Genomic DNA, 19,924 nt, shown 5'->3' on the forward strand with positions numbered 1-19,924 from the left:
ATTGCCTTTGGTTTGTTACCATGATTAGAACAAATATTTCTCATTCAATTTTGATTATTGATACGGTATTGCACTTAATTTATAGCAGATTTTCCCGTTGAACCTTATCTAAAATTAACCATACATATTTGATGAGAATGGCCATTATTATGAACAAACGGCAATCTATCCCTAGCATCAGAAATTAGGTTTTCATCTCCCTGCTGAGGCGGGACAATCCCGCTTTTGAAACCGGCGGGGTCGTCCACGTCCCAGTTGCTAACTGACCTGGTTTTAGCCCCTGGGTCACGCTGCTGCTGTGGGAGGTACTATAGCGGCCGCGCTTGCTGTGGCCAAGTTGCCACCGTTGCATGGCCGCTCCTGCAGCCCTTGTGCGGGACTGCTTGCGCAGGGCCTCTCAGCGCTCAAACGGCGTCGCTTCACCCGGGGCTAATGAGGCGGTGTTCCTCCTCCTGCGGCTGGGGCTGACCACAGCCGCCCCTTCTTGCAGGCTGGAGCCTGTCAGTGCTCGGTAGGGGGCGGGGCTGTTCAGCCCCAGTCTGCCTTCCATTGGCAGCCCAGACTCCAGAGGAGGAGCTCCTCCTCTTTTTGGTCATGGGCTGGCTGGGGGAACTGAAAAGGGCCATTCCTGTGCCTTTTTTGGTTGCCAATGAGGATGAAGAGGAGGCAAGGAGGAGATGAGGAGGATACGAGGTGGGTGCTCCATTCCCAATTTACTGTATGTATTTTTAAAGTGTATTTTTAAAGTACATTTTTAGTGTATTTTTCATGTGTATTTTAAGTGCATTTAAATTGTATTTAAAGTGCCATTTTAAAGTACATTTTTTTTTGCTATTTATTTTTCTTTAACTTATTTTTAAAAAGTCTATTTTTCTTCTTTTACAGTATTTATTTGCTATTAATGTATTTTTAAATTATTTTCAGTATTATTTTTATTACGTTCATTTTCCAGTGTATTTTTCAGTATTATTTTTTATTAAGTGTATTTTTTAAGTGTATTTTTTCCAATATGTATTTTTTCCCCAAGTGCTTTTCTGTGGTTTTTGTGTTTTAATGCTAACAGTACTGCCTTGTTTTAACAATGATTAGTAATGATGATATTGATGATGAATGTGATATTGATATCATCAGCTTCTGAGGCCGGAGCTCACTTCTTTCTAAGCCGAGACAGTGTGACTTTCAAAATGCATTTCTGTTTATTTTTGTGCTTTTAATGATAACAAGTATCCCTTGTTTTGTCAATGATAGTTAGTTGATGATGATGATGCTCTGATTTTGTGATATGGTCAGCTTCTGAATCCGCGAGAGTGTTGTCAAGTGGTCCCCTTCCAAAGTGTGTTTTTGGTTGTGTTTTTTGGTTGCTTTTAATGCTAACAATTCGCCTTGTTTTGCAATGATGATGCTGATGATGATGATGATCTTTATATCGCCAGCCTCTGAGGCATGGCCAATGTAAGTTGCTGTGATTTTTACCAAACTCCTGCGCAGTGAAGAAAAACCAAAGTCTCTTGACAAGTACACACTTCCTGGAATTACACTTGGTGCAAGCAACCTGAAACGGAAAATCCACTTCTTGTTGAAACCACCTGGGACATGTTCATTATTTTTTTTTTTTTTTGCACTATCATGTTAAAACCATGTAAGTTTTATTAAAACCCAATTTTTTATAAAAGCCTTCTAAATTCAAGAGGCCATTTAAGTAAAGCCATGTCAAGCCCAATTTGCTGTTGTATGTGTTTGGAATGGAGGGGGGATGGTTTGCCAGACAAGGGAAGTACATTCTGCCATCTGTCTTCGGAATAATGCCCAACTGTTCTCCATTTGATCATTCCTAGAAAAACCTCATTTATTCGTAACATTTTTTAAAAAAAATCATCCAAATTTTTTCACATGTCCTCCATTTTTAAAAATGTGTCCTACATTGAAAATGTTGTTCCTCCATTTGTCCTGGTTTGATGTCCTGACTTATCGGCAACCCTAATCAGAATCATTATTTTTTGGTATTATGTATTATATATTGACCCCAGTGCTTCTATCTTTCTTGACAGAAAGCATCTGAATCTACTGACACAGCTGTGTTCATCCGAAATCACGTTATCTCAGATAGTTTCATTAGCTTCCAAGGTGCTACAGATCCCTTTACCTTGAACCTAATCATCAAATGCCAAAGCAGTGATTGCCAGTGATTACCAGCAAGCCCAAGCTAATGTTACATGTTAATCTGCAAGCAACCACAGCAGCAATAACAAAAATAACAAAATCACCATTTATTCTGGGGTCCTCGAAGAAACAAAGAACATGTGTGGAAATTCAGCCTTCGCTTTATTGATAGTTGGATTGCCTGCCGTTACCAGGGTATTAAAAGTGAAAGCAAGGAAAACAAAGTCACTTGGAAATATGGTTGTCTCCCTGCGCCAACATCTTTCAGGAGATTACAGTGGTGAGATCAAGCTTTCTGGAAAACTAGAAAGAATAATTGGGGTGGGTGGCTGTTGTGATCTTGTCCAAAGCATAATTTTGGCAGCACAGGGGAGGCCATAGGATTGCTTGGAAACAAGAACACTGTGGCCATTTATTATAAAGGTTGCCCTGCTTGGACAGCAAAATAACAGGAAATCTGAAATCCATCTGACAGTGGCTTTGGTTATCCTAAACTCACTCCATCATGCAATGTAGTGCCTTCAATTTAAAAGGAAACAATTTCAATCCTCCTTAAAAATAAGCAGCAAAGAGTAAGAGGCAATAAATTAAATGCATAGTAAGGTATACTACTCTTCTAATTTTGTGGGGAAACTGTTCCAAATGGAAAATACTCTTTTAAAAAAGAGTACCAAGTTTTTAATGACACAACGTCGTTTTCAAAAGCGAAACAAGCAAAGCTTTTTCCCTACAGATTTTTGGTTCTTCTATATGTTTCTGTGCTATATTTTGAGGCTCTCTTTTTTCTGAATTACCTTGTTTTATAGTTCCAGCACTTAGAATATTGGGGAAATGAAGTTGTGGAAGAGAAAGAAGGAATTACATATGCCAAAAGGCCACCAGTGAAATCATGTCTAAGCACAGTGGTGGCTCATGCTTTCATGTTTGTGGGCAGCTAATACTGCTACGGATGTAAAGCACACCCGCATCTAGGGCAGGCTTGCCATCTGTGGATCTGAGCCTTGCAGATGCCCAGTCTCTGTTTGCAATGGGCGTGCATGGTTTTTGTCATCTGCGTGTGTTGTGTGTGGGGGGGGGGATCCAGAATGTATCCCCCACAGATTCCAAGGGCCCATTATAGTTTTAAGGAGTTATCCAGAGGCTGAAGCAATATGTGGACAGCTCTTGGATAGCACTTACCTTCTGAACTAAGGCATGGAGGAAATTCCTACCTTGGTGGCATGGACACGGGATATCCACCACATTGGCAGATTCACCACATCATTGATATGGAAGCCACCAGCTGCTAGAATATGCAGAGAGCTGACTAGAGATATCTCAGGTGCACTCTACTTACAGGGATATTTTTAAAAAGAAAAATTGGTAGAAAAGTCATTGTGAACTGTAAAACTATGCAGGTTAAGATTATATATTTACTGAGTGTATAGGTTGTGGTTGGTACATATTTTAGCTGGAACTAAGTGGGGACTGCACATGATTCTGATGCTAGGAGGCAAGGGGAACCAGTGTAGAGGGAATGATGCTACCAAGAGCCAACAATGATACCTGCTGACTAGTGAGGCCATTGTCAGACTCGCCAAGGGGTTGAGGAGGGAAGGGCAAGCAGACTTAAACTGTGTGCGGAAAAGAGCATTAGAGGACACGGTGGATTATTGTGGGTCTTCTTCAATGACTGGAATGGAAGCCTGCCCGGAAACCTAATTACAGGCTGTAAGATGGAGAAGAAGGCTGCATCATTGGGCGTGTGCTGACCAACTGTTTGTTGCTAGAATGTCAAACTCACCTTTATATCTAAAACAGTTGCTACCTTCCATAAGGTTCTCCTCCCCCCGCATATGTTGGACTTGATTGTCCCCTCCCCCTCCCAATCTTCCAGTTGTGACAAAGCAGAAGCATAACTATATATTTCATGAGATAAATGCAAAATACAGCATAAAGGAAATAAGAAAGCCATGAAGCCTGACTCCCCATAGCCATATAGAAACACAGTTGCTAAACACCTCAACTGAGAGACACTGTGACTATATGAAGCACTATAAGGAAGCTGCTTGTCCAGAATGGAAAAGCTGCCTCACCGGTCTCATATGGCCTCTTGAATTCATGCTGAAATCTTACAAGTTCCTGTTCTTGTGAGATTTACTTTCAGATTCTGGCATGAGATTCACACCAGATCTCACCTGAGGTCTCATGACAGTTCGTTATGAACCCTCCCTGATGGACTCCTGAGCAGCCGTTTCAGACTTCAGAGCAGACTCAGTATGGCCCCGGGATGCCCTTTGCAATGGCACCCCTCTGGAAGTATCAGGATTAAAACTTGTGGTGAAAAGAAGTATTGGTTAATAACAAAAGAAAACAGAAAGCCATTGTACTTATTATATTTAATGGGACTTGATATCCATGGATTTTGTTTCATTGGGGGCCTGGAAGCAAACCCCAGCGAATACCATTGACTCACGTATATCTTCTTTAAACAAAAATCCATCCCCACTGTTGTATGGAAGGACTTTCCACAAAAGTTCATATCTTAGGACAGATTCTGCTATATTTCATCACATTAGGGCAAGTGATTTTCAACTGCATGTTTAAGAGGAAGCCTTATTTATGATACTATAGTATTATCTCCATCCTGTCAGATGTATCACATCTTCTGGGTTACAATTCAAAACAGCAATAATCCATAAATGCCACTTCTGCTGCACTGAATTTTGTCAAGCTCATTAAGGTCTTTGTTCACTGAAGCCTAGAACATTCCTTTAAATTTTGGACAGGCACTAGAATTACCTGATAATTACTTACAATCATCAACATTTTATTTGCTAGGGCAGTAAATCTTGACCTTTAGTTTCACATCAGTTGTTTGAAACAATTTAGATTGCACGGGGAATGAAACCTTGTGTGAAGTCAAACACCTGAATTAAATGCCAAGCCTATAAAAGCTGGTCGTGCTAAAAACCACAGCAGTAACATAGTGTGTTTGTGTGTGTTATCCTGTATTACATATAGAAGGCTTTACAACTTTCCTTAGTCAATTGCCTTGAAGTACCATTTACTGTGGAAGCACAGTTCTTTTTATACAGCAGATGATATAATGTAGCTTCTATAGAGAACCATGATTTCTGCAGAATTTAAATATGAAATTAGCACCCAGCAAAACCTGAGCATAGGGCTTATTGGTGGTCAACCCAAAATGTGTAGTTTCCAGGACCATCTCTCCAGGTCTTTCTCTAATGTGCTAAGATCCCCTTGACCTTCTATTCTGTTTCTGAAACCCTCCAGCTTGAAGACAGGCAAAATGTCTCCCTTCCCATTGCACTGTAGTTCTGATACACTATTTCAGAAATTGCCTGTATATCATACATGGGAAAGATCCTGTCTCATCTGGAAAGCTAAACAAGGTAAGCCTTGGCTAATACTTGGATGGGAGGCCAGCAGATGAATACCAGATGTTGTAGGCTATATTTGAGAGGAAATAACTTGCAAACCTCAGGCTACTCCCTGCCTAAACTCTGTAAAATTCATGGAGTCACCATAAGTTGACAGGAAACTTGAAGGCATGCACACACACTTCAAAAATACAATGGAGTATTGGAAAGCCTTGACACTCCCCCTTATTTTGACCTTCGAGTTGGGGAGGGGCCAGTGGAATTACCCTCACAGCAACCCTGCTTGAAACTGCCAGGGTGGCTTCAAAGCATACCACAATGTCTATGATGTAGGTAGTTCCTGCTTCCCCACCACCTTGTTGCTGAATGGCTATCAGTGGCAGATTGGTGGACCCAAGTCCCAAATTTGTACATTCACTGGAACAGATATGTGGGGGCCATGCAAATGAAGCTAACATTCAGATTCAAAATTAAGACTTGTCCCTATCGGAGGGTACTCCCAGAATACTTGAAATATTTCAGAAGTGTAATGTAAAACCCTGTCCTCTCTTCAGCAGTAAGGCTGGGAGAAAAGCTGAGTGTGTAATAAAGCACTCATCAGAGGGGAAAGGAAAGACACTAGAGTGGGACTATGGATCCTTCTGCATTTGGTACGAATTTAGCCAATTCTCATATTTTTTCTCAGCATTCAATACTGGCTCTAATTACAGGTTTTCAAGAAGCTAGAATTTTGTTATGATTTACCATACAGCTTGATGTGCAGACCAAACGGCAAACACAATAGCTTTTCTATGTTTCTTTTTTGAATGAAAAATCTGTTGTTCTTTCCTCTGGAACTTGGAACTTAATTAACAAAAGAAGTTCCTGTACAACAACAACAAACCTAAGCCAAAGATTTCATTGTTACCAGAGTCAAACTGAAGAAGCTGATACCTGTTTGTGCCATTTGCAACAAAGTGCTGCCACAGAAAAGTACTCTCACAAAGGTCCACTTCCTTGCTGTACAAAGCTCAAAGGCACTCTGTACTTGGTATCTGGGGCTGGCACAGCTATTGAAAGATTACTATTTATTGCACAGTAAACAGGGGAAACTTCAACCCACATTTTCTGTGAAACCTGTAACAAATATTCCTGTTCCAGGTGAAAAAGAAGTAGAAATATAAGAAAGGTATTACACTGAAAACCACACAAAGGATATTTGCCTACCTTAGGAAAGAAATATAGTATAGAAATAAGTGAAGTGCATATGAAGTGTGTACTTTAGATTTTGCCAGCACTAATTAAAACAAAAAGTTTTCTTAATATCCTTATGGTGCCACAAGTTACTGTCAAGCTACTGAAATAGAATTTATTAAGTACATAATTTGACATGTCAGAACTGTTTATACACAAAAGTCCTGCCCCTTCCTCCAGCCAGATGCCTCTCTGATTGGTTGCAAGGCCAGGAAGGGATGGGACATCCAGCCATGCTTCCTAGGGCTGGGGAAGAGGACCGAAGAAGGAGAAGCAGAGTGAGCTGGAGGACAAGAGCGGCAGGTTGGAGGACAGGAGGCCAAAACTTGGGAATTGGCCCCAGGTCACCACAAACTGGCAGTTTGTACTGGGCCTGAGCATACTGTAAATGCTAAGAGGAGATTGGAACAGAAAAGTAATTACAAGAAAATGGACATTTATTTCTGGAAGAAAACACAAAAAGAAGAATAAATGGGCCAAAGCCAACTTAATGGCAAACAAAAATCTCCCAGAGAATCTAGTGTGTGTGGTGGAATGGGGCAAGAAAAAAAGAGATCATTCCCAGTCCTTATACTGGGACTCCTTTTGACTGGAAATAACAGGGTGTGAATTGATGACCTTTAGTATGTGCTCTGTAATTTAGCTAAGGCTCTGTCCTTAAATATACCACAGAATATTTAAGTGAAATAATAATATTATAACCACTTTAATTTGTAGACTAGCCTAAGTCACAGTTTTGGAGGAAAGCCAGGCCATAAATAAAGTTGATATTGGCCCAGTACAGACCGCAGAAAATGGGCGGTCCACAGCCGCCCCTTTCCATGATGGATTGGGGCCAGGGCAGTCTCACTGGCAGCCTAGAGGTCCCAATCCGGCGCTTTTCCAGGCCACGGAGGTACTTACAGTAGTGGCCTCAAACTCAGGTACAGGGATACAACCTCCAGTCCCAGATGGGGTCACACTCTCCTCAAAGGACTGTGTTCACAGTCTGGGAGTGCTCCTAGATCTGTCCATCCAGATGGCTAATCAGGTAAATGTGATGGTCAGGAGTGCCTGTTATCAGCTCTGGCTGATACACCAGCTGCACCCTTTCCTGAAAGTTAGGGACCTTGAAACTGTGGTGCATGCACTGGTAACCTCCCATCTTGATTTCTGTAATGCACTCTAAGTGGGGCTACCTTTGTGCTTGGTTCGGAAACTTCAGTTAGTATAAAATAAGACAGTCAGGCTGATCTCAAATACAACTAGGAGAGACCGCATAACACTGATTTTAAGACTGCTTCACTTGCTGCTGATTAGTTTCCGGACCCAGTACAAGGTGTTGGTTATCATCTTTAAAGCCCTAAATGGCTTGGGTTCAACCTGCCTGTGATTATACACCTCCTTCCGTATAATCCGCCCTGCACACTCAGGTCCGTTGGGAGGAATTTGCTGCAACCCACAAAAACTAGGTTGTCTGCTACTGCCCAGAGGACCTTTTTGGCAAAGACTACCAGATTATGGAATGGTCTGCTGGATGAGATCTGTCACATTTATTTTAGACTTTTATAGAGTTACATGTTGGTTAGGGAATTCCAGCTTTAAAAAAGCTGTTAAGATGGATTTCTTCCAGCAGGCCTTTCACAACTAGATCCCCAGCCACCAAAATAAGGCCCACTTGTTATATCCTGACTTGGCTGCAGTTAGCTATATTGATTCTGTTTTAAATCCAAACTGTTTAATTTTATTTTAAGGGAGGGTGGGATTTTGAGATGTGGGAATGTATGTTTTAATTGCTGTAAACTGCCCTGGTTGTGTTATACCACCATAAGTCTTCAGAAATGGTTACCAAGGTGTTCTACTGAAAATTACATTCCTAGTTATGGAATGCTGCTCCCCCATGGATTTGCCATACTGTGAATGTTAATATAATCCTGATGTAATGTGAGAAATTATTTGTGTGGGGTTGGGGGGGGGGGGGATCTACTGGTTGCCATAGAAAAAAACAACAGAGACTTTGGGGCTAAACAGACCACCCCACTAGAATGGCATCTTGCTGCCCCTTTCAGCACCAGCTTGGGACCACACTGAAGCCCCAATCCAGCAGTTTGCCACTTGAAAAAGAAGCAGCAAAATGCCGCTTCTTTTTAGAATGGAAAAAAAATGCCCTTGCCGTGGTAATGGCTTTTCGGCATTTCTTCAGCACCAAAGAAAAAGTGTGATACCACTCACCATTTGGTCAGGTGTATGACGTGACGCTGGCATTGGGGTGGAGTTGGGGCATGCAGTGTGCGGTCACCATGACCCCACTCCACCTGGATGCTGGCATTTCTTGCTGGTCTGTTCAGGCAGTTTGACAATCATTTTAAGGTATCTATATTGGGGATTTTTCTTCTGCATTTTATGCGATTTGGCTTGTTTTAATACGGAATCATGGCCACAACCCTTGTGAATAGGACAAGTTATAATTTAAATGACTGGATGAATAAATAAATGAGTAATTCAACAAAAGACATGGTAAAGAACAAAGCACAGAAATTTTAGCTCTACTTATAAAGTGAGCTGTCAGTGCCTGAATTAAACATGACTAAAGTGGTAATTTCCTTCTACTAAATCAATGCTTATGGCATTAATAATCTGACTGTTTTTAAAATATCCACTGGGTTACCTGTTTTTAGATGTGAATGTTCTTTACTACTTTGATATTGCCTTTGATGTAGGGTGTATATGATCTATACAACACCAAGTTACACTGCTTATCTTTTTATATTGCTTGAGATATAAATATTTAAATAAATAAATGCATCCTTCTGAATTGTATTTTCACCATAAAGTCAAATGTTACACTTCCCACCAAGCCCTTTTACTCTCCAACAGCCATGCAATGAGTGATATAAATGCAGTGCAGCACTGTCTGTTTTAATGTGTTAAGCTACATCATAAAGAAAAGGAAATATGGAGTAGCATAAATTCACAGATATACATAGCAGGCTTTCAATCAATTCTGACTGCTTTCTCTGCACAGTCGAAATACAACATCTATATTGTTTCAATGTGCACTCAATCTGGCAATTTTGCTTTACTTCAAGAAATGCTTCAGAATGTAGCCTGTGTTCATTTTCCACTTTGATAATACCCTGATGACAACTGCACAACTGATAGATTCTCTTGTAAGCAGTGATAATTTCACTCCACAACATTACACATGGCCATTACACACGGAACAACAGGTCCCCTTTTCTGTCCACAGCTCTCCAATTGACTTGCTTTGAAATACTACACATTAAATTTCTCATGGAGCTTTCATTGCAACTTGAATTATTGCACAAAGGTTTTCACTAACTGCATGCAGTTACCTTGGTTGTGTAAATATGTCCATCGGAGCCACAAACAGGGTTGGCATGCATCACTGGGCATGGCTTGCATTTTACTAAATTTGCTGGCCCAGTCCAGTGTCTCTGGGGAAGGTTCCCTTTCTTTTGCCGAAGGCTAGAAAAAAGGAGGGGAAAAATACACTACTAAAGTTGCTTTTATGACCAGTATGAAAAACGTGAGAACAATTTCCATTTTCTGCATATTTAACAGTATCCATTCCCAATAAAGGTTTATCCAAGAATGTTTCCAAAAATTATTGGCATTATTATTTTTTTCTTTCATATCCCAATATTTCCTTCCCAATACTGGGACTGAAGACAGTTTGTATGTGTTTCCTGTAAATATGATAACCACATGAATTTTATAGAGTTTTCTTAGGCAAGGAATACTCAGAGGGATTTCCTCTGAAATAAAAGCCTGCTGCATCCAGTTTTCCATTTAAGAACTAATTTAAGAGAAAGACAGCATATAAAATAACTAATGAGCTACAGTTGGCCCTCTTTATCCATGGATTTTTTATCCACGGATTCAAGCATCCATAGCTTGAATATATTCAAAACAAATATAAATTCCAAATGGCAAACCTTGATTTTTCATTTTATATAAGAGAAACTATTTTGCTCTGCCATTATATTTAATGAGATTTGAGCATCCACAGATTTTGTTATCCACGGAGGATCCCCAGGGGATAACAAGGTCCCACTATAATTAAATAACGAATAACCAGTGATGGACCTCTTTAGCTTCATAAAATTACAACAGATTTAAAAATTTACAAAAACATCATTCTCGTATATGTGTGTGTGTGCGTACGCGCGCGCATGCTCTTGTTTAAAAGAAATTAAGCAATCCATAGGATGTGTTTCAAAAAGGCAGGGTATAAAACAACAATACCACTAAACATACTGCACTCAGTTCCTAAAAGGCTCTTGGAATAGGAAGGTTTTCTCTTGTTGAAGAATGAAGGAGGGAGCCATCCTAGCCTCCCTAGGGTGCAAATTTCTTTAGGAAATTTCACTGGGAGCAGTGGCTGAGAAGGCCCTCTTCCTTCACTGGGTTATCCACTTAGAAGAAGAGTGATGTATCAGTGATTGGCATAACGTTAATAACAAAAATAACAAATACATATACTAATAAAGCTCAAAGAGAGCAACATGGAGCACTGATGGTGGCAGGCTAAAGGAATGTTGTAGTTTATCCTTCATTGTTCAACAAGGGAAAACCTTCCTATTTCAAGAGCCTTCTAGCCCCATCCCCCAGTGACTTACAAAACTGACTCACAATTTTAAAATTTTAAGAACTCACTAAGCCAAAATGGCCACAGAGAACCAGCTTTTGAACATACCGAAAATGTACAGGAGGATAAACAGGAATTAGTGTTTAATTTGGTTATTATTTTAGTAATAGAAGTGGCATGTAAATGGGAAAATGTGCTAGACTGATAGATAGGAATTTGTTTTACAGGGCATATATGGCAACATCCAGGTTTCTCATGTAATTATGAATATGTAAGGAAGAATGATTAACATAAGAAATGCTATATTAAAGGGATCTTAACAATTTTTTGAAATAATATTTAAAAAAACTTGTGGCAAAATGTAAACATTGTTTTATTTATGTTCTTGCATTTTCATCCTCATTAATAAACAAAAACAGAATAAATACCATATATTTAAATCCATATATTCAACTATATCATAACATTAAAATACATAGCCAAAGCCACTGGTATGAAATGAAGATGTTTCATCTGAAAAGAGACACTGACAATCATTTTGCTTTTCTTTGTAATGAACTCTATTTTTGGACTGAGAACATTTCCAAACCCTTTAAAAACCACAGCGTACAGTTATAGCTATCCAAAATGTCACAAACCAATGGTTATCATGACTTTGACATGGTTGCTTTTACTACTTCTCTTCTGATATTTTTACTTCTTCCTGTCCTCCCTTTTTGAGTTGTAAAATGCTATTACTGCAACACAGATCGGGATGTAAAGAATGTCCACAATTTTTCTCAACTTCAACAAGAATGGATGTCTCAACAGGTCAAGATAATTTATCCAAATGGTCAGCACACAGTATATTTTTCACCCTGGGCAAGAATGGGAAATAGTGTGCTTTCATGTTCATTGTTTTTTAACTATAAAACATTGTACTTTATGCAAAACATGTTCTTGTGCAAAAAAGTTGAAGGTTTTTTGCACAAAATACGATGGTATTTGTTGCACAAAATTCATTTTCCTGAAGAAAAAAACTGGTCAGATAATAACAAGCCAGAAGTGTGAAAAAAAAAAACCATCAAAAATTCTTTGTCAAGCAAGAAGAAAACTATTTTTTCTCTCATTCACAAATGGAATGAAGATTTATACTCCTATACAGAAGTCTTAAAATATGTATTGATTTTCTATTAAAACATTTTCCTGCCCTTGAATCATCAGTATCCCCAATGTTCCTGCAAATGATATTTTCCATTTTCTCATAGATGTGAATGGCAACATTCATATTAAGCAGAGGAAGTAAAGTTTTGTTCTGGGATATGTCCAATGTTTAGTGAGCTTGTTGCTGCTGCTGTGGTTGTGGTCATGTGCTTTCAAATCATTTCCCAATTTATGGTGATTCCTATCACGAACCTATCACAGGGTATTCTGGGGCTGAGAGTATGTGACTTGCCCAAGGTCATCCAGTGGCCGAGGGGAAAAGGAAATCCTTGTTTCCACGGTCATAGTCTAATGCTCTAATCATTACACCATGCTGGCTCTCTAGTGAGATCATACTCATTCTCTTAGGTCCAAAACATACTGCAAAAATACTGTATTCCATTTTGAGACAACTTTAACTGCCATGACTGTATGCTATGGAATCCTGGGATTTGTAGTTTGTTGCAGCATCAGAGCTCTTTGACAGAGAAGACTAAATGTCTCAGAAAACTACAGTCCCCATAATTCTCTAGCACTGAGTGAGGACAGTTAAAGTGGTCTCAAACTGGATTATTTCTGAAGTGTGTTCTGATCCTTATTTGTCACATAACAAGCATGTGTTATAGACAACAGGTCAGGCAATATATAAGCAATTGTTCTTGCAAGAATTATAGGTTTTTTTAGAATATGGATACAAATCCACTCTATGAACCTTTTGTCAGGCAGGATTTATTCCTAATTCTTATCCCTATTCTTAAAAAATAAATAAAAAAATAGCTGTAGCTACTGATACTGCTGGGTTTTTATCCAAAGGCAGAAATTTAGAATAAAACTGGTCAAACTGGAATACTAGTGTGTTCAGTAGAGGGATCATTTTTGGCTGGTAAACTCCGGTATATAAAGTGCCAAACAAGAGATGATACACTACCAGTTTCAGCTCCCAGTTATCACACATGGGAACTCTTGCAGAATAGAACTTCCCAACAGTATGATCTGTTTGACAGTGAAACACACTCCCTCAAAGAGTGCTGGAGTCTCCCTCTTTGGAGGTCTTTAAACATAGGCTGGATGTTTGTCAGGGGTGCTTTGATTGTGTATTCCTTCATGGCAGTGGGTTGGACTGCATGGCCCTGTATAATCCTTGAGGTCTCTTCCAACTCTATGGAGATTATCACATGCGGCATCATCATTGCCCAAACTTCATCAAAATGGGGTGGAAGGATCATGGTGTGATCGTGCCTGGTGCTTTTAAACTGAAATGGAAGCATTATCATCATGGAAACATCAGGGAATTGTCAGGGAAGCAGCCCTTTTCTTATTAACAGATTAATCTGTTAATAATAAGAAAAGGGCTTCTCTGCTGACAATTCCATGACGATAACACTTCCATTTCAGTTTAGAAGCCCCAGGCATGATCACACCATGATGCTTCCACCCCATTTTGATGACGTTTGGGTGAAGTTCCGGACCACATGTGATAATCTCATATGATTCTATGATTCTATTATTGTAATCTGACTAGAAGTTTCATTAGTTCTTCTTGCCTATGGAGGCTTGCTTGAGAATGACTGTGCATGTATGTGCTACTTGCAAAGTGACTGTAAGAATGGTTGGCAATGTAACCAACTGCCTAGGATAATATTTCCTTCTTTGGATGTCTTTAAAATGAGGTTGGATAGCTACCTGCTGGGCATGCTTTAGCTGGAGTCCCTGCATTGACCAGAGGGTTGGACCTGATGGCCCATATAGCCCTTTCCAATTCTATTTGTCTATTCTATGTATTTATAATCTATTCCAGAGCTATTAAAGTTATCAGATATATCGTAATAGGTTATAAACTGATACGCCAGCTATGTTTCTTCCTGGAGCCAGGGGACTTGAAAACTGTGGTACATGTGCTAGTAACCTCATACCTTGACTTCTGTAATGCGCTCTACATGGGGCTGCCCTTGTGCCTAGCCCAGAAACTTCAATTAGTTAAAAACATGGCAGCCAGATTAGTCACCAGGAGAGGTGACTAATGTTACACAGATTTTAAAATCTCTTCATTGGCTGCCTATTGGTTTCCGAGTACAGTGCAAGGTGTTGGTGATTAACTTTAAAGCCCTTTATGGCTTGGGTCCATCTTATCTGTGGAATTACCTTCTTTCATATAATCCTCCCTATGCATTTAGGTCCTCTGGAGAAAAAAATTATTGAAACCAACAAAAACCAGGCTGGCCACAGTTACACAGAGGGACTTTCGATCTGCCGCTCCCAAATTATGGAGTGACCTGCCGCAGGAGGTTCGACATATTACCAGCCTTGACAGCTTTAAAAAGGCTGTCAAGTTGGATCTCTTCTGACAGTCCTTCCCAGAATAATTGACTCAGTCGCCCGCACTGATATGGACCATCCTATTGACGATCCCTTGAATGTCCTATTTTTGTTTTAGCAATCATTTTAATGATTTTAATTGTATTTTATTATAGTTATTGTTATGTTGTACTTAACATAATGTCTGGAATAACAATGTCTGTACAATCAAATAATCCATGCAGTCTTCTAAAACATCATAACAACAGGAACTATAAATTCTATATCAAACATTTTAGTGGTGGGGGAGAAGCAGTCTCAGTCCTTTGCTTCCATGTAAAACACATCCAACTAGTTTAGTGAAGAGAAGGAATATATTTGAAAGCAATACACCAAATTACTTTATCATACTTTAGAAAAAGGCTGCCGCCCGACTCACCAGGCAGGCAGCGTTGCCGCCGGGGGCCTGGCGCCACGGAAGTCTGGCGTGCCCCAGCATGCTTTGCTGGGGTGTGTTGGACTCCAATTGGCCGGCCGAGGGGAAAAAAGGAGGGACTTCTGCCTCCTGAGCGATGGTCTAAGAGGCAGATAGTCCCTCTCTATGGTCGCCCCGGTCCTCCAGGGCAGCCGATTGGCTGGCTGCTCCTGGGGGCGGGGCGACTCCCCTCTAGGCCCCCACCTTTGGAATAGGCCTATATATAGGCGTCCTGCTCAGTGCCATTTATGCTTGGCTCTGCTGCTGAGCAGAACAGAGTTTTGGGGAGGTGAGCACAAGGGGCTTGCCCCCTCCTCCCCACTTTGGAACTAGGGTCCCTGCGGCCCTGCACAAGACAGGTGGGGACTTCCTTCCCCTTCCCCACCCTTACTGCGGTCTTGGGAGATAGAGAGCTGAGGCTGCCATTTTGGGCTGGGCTCCCTGCCATGGGGCCCAGTTAGTGAGTAGTTTCAGCTGTTTTCCCTCCCCTCATGTATTTGGATAGGGCTTTTGGTTTTGGAGAGTGTGTGGCTTGCCCAAGGACCCCTGTGTTGGGCTTGCTTGCTGTTCTCTGTTCAAAAAATTTTCAGCCTGGTCACACTCTCTCAGCCACCTGTTTTGTTATTTGCTCTTTCTAACTGGCAATTGCTGACTGTTTATTCATCATGCCCATGAAAGAGGGGCGCAAAAAGACATCCTCGGCAGTAGCTACGCAAATTACGTCTGGTCAGTCTGGGGGACTTCAGCGTATGCCGGCCTTAATGCCACTTCCTCCTCTGATACTACGTTGGGCTCAAGTTCCAGAATAGTTTCTACATCAGGATCTTCACGTGTTGGGCCATCGCCAGCTGTTCATTGCTTGTCTCAATCAGCAATGTAGGAGCTGTCATGTTCCATTGCTGAGCTGATTGCAAAAGCCACTTCACCTTGCCAGCTAAGTGATCCAGAATCTCCTTCACTTCCGACAGTTGCCAGATCTCCTGGAGCCTCATCTTCCAGCCAAGTACCTTCGGCAGACCGTGACAAGACCCCTGTGGCAGCGAAGCATTCTGTTGTCTTGTCGTCATCCAGCTCCAGTTCAACGTCGTCATCATCTTCCAGTTTGGACAGCGAGGCGTTCGGCAACGTTGATGGTGACAACAGACGTAGACGGCGCAAGAAAGGTCACAAAGCCAAGAAAAGACATTGATGGGCTCGATCCTCACAAGCTGCTCAAGATGCTTTCAATGCTGTTAACTCACCTTTACCTTCTGGCAGAGATCGCTTTTGGGTTGAGCATGCCTTGGCCCCAGGCCTGCCGCGCTGGGCCATCAAGCATTGTAACTGGTGACCCAGTCTTCAGGGGGTTTGGGCCGACCAGGAAGCACAAGAGTTTCCAGTTTGCGCACCTGGAGAGCGCCCTCCTGGCTCTATCTACCTCGCAAAACCAGGAAACTGATTCTCAGAGGCTGTTTCGTTGATGTCTTTGGTTTGGTTCCTCCGACAGGTCAAGCAGCTTTGGCGGTTACCTCGTCCAAGGAAAAAAAGAAGTCCCCCTTTTCCCCTCCAGTTGACCACAATTTTTACAATTGGCTAGAAGGTTTCACCGTTTTTAGGGCTGTGCTTTCCATGGCCTTCCCTGAACGGGCTTGGCAGCTCGACAGCCATTTGCTGCATGTCCTTAAGGCCAGAGAGTTCGCCGGCGGGGCAGCAGCCATCACTTACGATACGGCGTTCCGCCAGCATGCTTCCCAGAATTCTAGAGAGCGATGGGATCACCTTCATTCTGAAGTCTGGCTATTGGAAGTTGGAACTCAGGCTGTGCTGCTTGCATCTTCCACTTGCTCTGCTCCTTCCGATAGTCCGGAACTTGTTAGCTGAGATTTCAATGTTGGCAAATGTTCTCGCATGCAGTGCAAATTTGATCACCTTTGTGCCTCTTGCAGAGGTCCTCATGCTAGGCTGTCCTGCCCTTTAACCCTTACCAAATCTCTGGCCTCGCAGATTCCTTGCTCTGCCTCTCTGCACAGTGGGGGAGCTGGCCCTGCTCCTAAATAGCCATGCTTGAGCTGTGGTTGGTTCACCTGGTTCATGTGGGTGCTCCTATCCCGTACCTTTCTCATGGCATGTTTGATGATTGGATCTTTGTACTGTTTTGTTTGCTGTTTTGCACATTGTTCAGTTCTTTCACTTTCAGGTTTGGACCGAGCACTTTCATTGCGGTTTTAGGCTGTGCCGCTGCCCAGGCGGATGACTGCGATTACTGGTTTCCACTCTGACGGCGTTGAGGTTGAACCTGGCTTTTCATTGGTGGACATTATGCGTTTCTTCAATGTACATCCACTAGGCTGAACGCGTTGATATGCTTGCACCTTCAGCTGTTTTGGACTTAAATTTTTTTTTTTTTTTGCATGGGTCAGGCCGGCTTGGCAGCTTCTCTGAACCCGGTTGGTGTTGCGTTCGGGGTAGGGTTGGCGGTGGCATTCCTTCGGAACGGCCTTTGTGGCGGCAGCAGAAGTTCTGGATCAGGTAGGCATATTGTAGAAGGTTGCATAGCACTGTATTGGGAGTTCCTATGGGACATGGGAGCGATGAGGGCATACATTGTGGTCATTGTGGGGGCCATAAAGTGACTAGGTGCTTTAGTTAAATGCAATATGCGGGTTGCATGAATATGAGAGGGTGTTAATCTAGCCCCTAGCTCATCCCGATGCCTTGCTTTATATGACATGCAATTTATCCTACAACAGTGGGTTGTAAGATGATCCAGAACTCATGCTTTTGGCCAACGCTACCTTTTGCTGATGCTTGCGTTAATAAAGTTGTGGCCTTTCCTCCACATGCGGCTTTGCATTTTATTGTGGCGACGCCCTCATAGGCAAAGGCTGCTGCCCGACTCACCGGGCAGGCAGCATTGCCGCTGGGGGCTTGGCAACACAGAGGTCTGGCGCGCACCAGCATCCTTTGCTGGGGTGCGCTGGCCTCAAATTGGCTGGCCGGGGGGGGGGGGGGGGGGGTCTTCCGGCTCCTGAGTGACGCTCTAGGAGACGGATAGTCCCTCTCTATGGTCGCCCCGGTCCTCCAGGGCAGCTGATTGGCTGGCTGCTCCTGGTGGGTGGGCAACTCCCCTCTCGGCCCCCACTTTTGGAATAGGCCTATATATAGGCCATGTGGCTTCCTGCTTGGTGCCATTTCTGTTTGGCTCTCCCACCCGCCCTCCCTAGGGTGCGTGGTTTGCTGTCACAACTTTTGGGACGGCAGCAGAGGTTCTGGATCGGGTAGGTATGGTCTAGAAGGTTGCATAGCACTGTATCGGGAGTCCCTATGGGACACGGGAGCGATGAGGGCATATGTTGTGGTCATTGCGGGGGCCATAACGTGACACCGCTTCCCGGTAATTAGGGGCTTTAGTTAAATGCAATCTGTGGGTTGCATGAATACGAGAGGGCGTTAATCTAGCCCCTAGCTCATCCCAATGCCTTGCTTTGTATGACATGGCATTTATCCTACAACGGCGGGTTGTAAGATGATCCAGAACTCATGCTTTTGGCCAACCCTACCTTTTGCTGATGCTTGCGTTAATAAAGTTGTGGCCTTTCCTCCACATGCAGCTTTGCGTTTTATTGTGGCAACGCCCTCACAGGCAACACACGTAAAGATGCTCTTTAAAGCAATTTTGCCTCAGTTTGCAATTTGCTGCACAAAACAAAGGCTGCTGTAATGTCACATTCAGCTCCTAAAATAATAAACATTCTATTCTTTCATCCCAGCTCAAGCTTTCTTATGTTTCAACCTTTGCCACAGTGATAAATAGTGTTATTAGGAAGATTGTGTCCACAAAAGCAATTCCATCATGATATCATAAACTACAGAAAGAAAAGCCTGCAGTTGGACCCATTGGCCTTCATTATCAAAAAGAAGCTCACTCAGTATATGACAGCAGTAAACTTTTAGCCAATGTAATCTAGTGGTTTGAGTGTTGACCTATGACTCTGGAGACCAAGGTTCAATTACCAGCTCAACCGTGAAACCCACTGGGTGACTTTGAGCAAGCCACACTCTCACAGCCTCAGGGGAAGGCAATGGTAAACCTCTGAACAAACCTTGCCAAGAAACCCCCATGATAGGTTCTCCTTAGGGTCGCCATAAATCAGAAACAACTTGAAGGCACACACAAACAAAAGCTTCTAGAATGCATTTGTTTTCTTTCAAACCACCCCCATCATTAATTTAAAGCAACGAAATACAATGGATTCAAGCAGAAGAGGAAGAGATGGTTGGTTTTTTCTAGGTGTGGAAAAAATCTGTGGTGTTTACTGTTATATTGTTGTTAGAGTATTACAAGAGATCTGCACTTTTGTATTGGAAAATGCTATCTGTTTTTTTTTTTTTTTTGGGGGGGGGGAAAGATATTGTATATGGTCATAACCACCTGCATGAAGCAAGAATAAAAGTGGCTGTAACTGCTAGGGTCTTATATGAGGGTTGAAGCAGATGACATTAGGCAGAAAACATTTCAAAACTATATGCAACCCCATATATGGTGTCCACAGGTTACTCATGCATATGGTTTTTATGCAGCTGACAAAGTCTTGTCAAAATAATTCTAAAATTATGTGCTTTTTT

At 42.0% G+C, this 19,924-nt stretch overlaps 1 protein-coding gene across 5 annotated transcripts in view; it reads right to left on the reverse strand.

Annotated features, from left to right (window-relative positions):
- Positions 1-19,924, reverse strand: part of SPOCK1 (SPARC (osteonectin), cwcv and kazal like domains proteoglycan 1) — a 725,931-nt gene that overhangs the window by 218,561 nt on the left and 487,446 nt on the right. For all 5 annotated transcript variants that reach the window (XM_042455316.1, XM_042455315.1, XM_042455317.1 and 2 more), the window contains one exon: positions 10,112-10,244. In XM_042455316.1, the coding sequence (XP_042311250.1) occupies positions 10,112-10,244 (133 nt within the window). The remainder of the gene's footprint in view (positions 1-10,111; positions 10,245-19,924) is intronic.

This window comes from Sceloporus undulatus, chromosome 2 (assembly GCF_019175285.1).
Source record: "Sceloporus undulatus isolate JIND9_A2432 ecotype Alabama chromosome 2, SceUnd_v1.1, whole genome shotgun sequence".
Lineage (NCBI taxonomy): Eukaryota > Metazoa > Chordata > Lepidosauria > Squamata > Phrynosomatidae > Sceloporus > Sceloporus undulatus.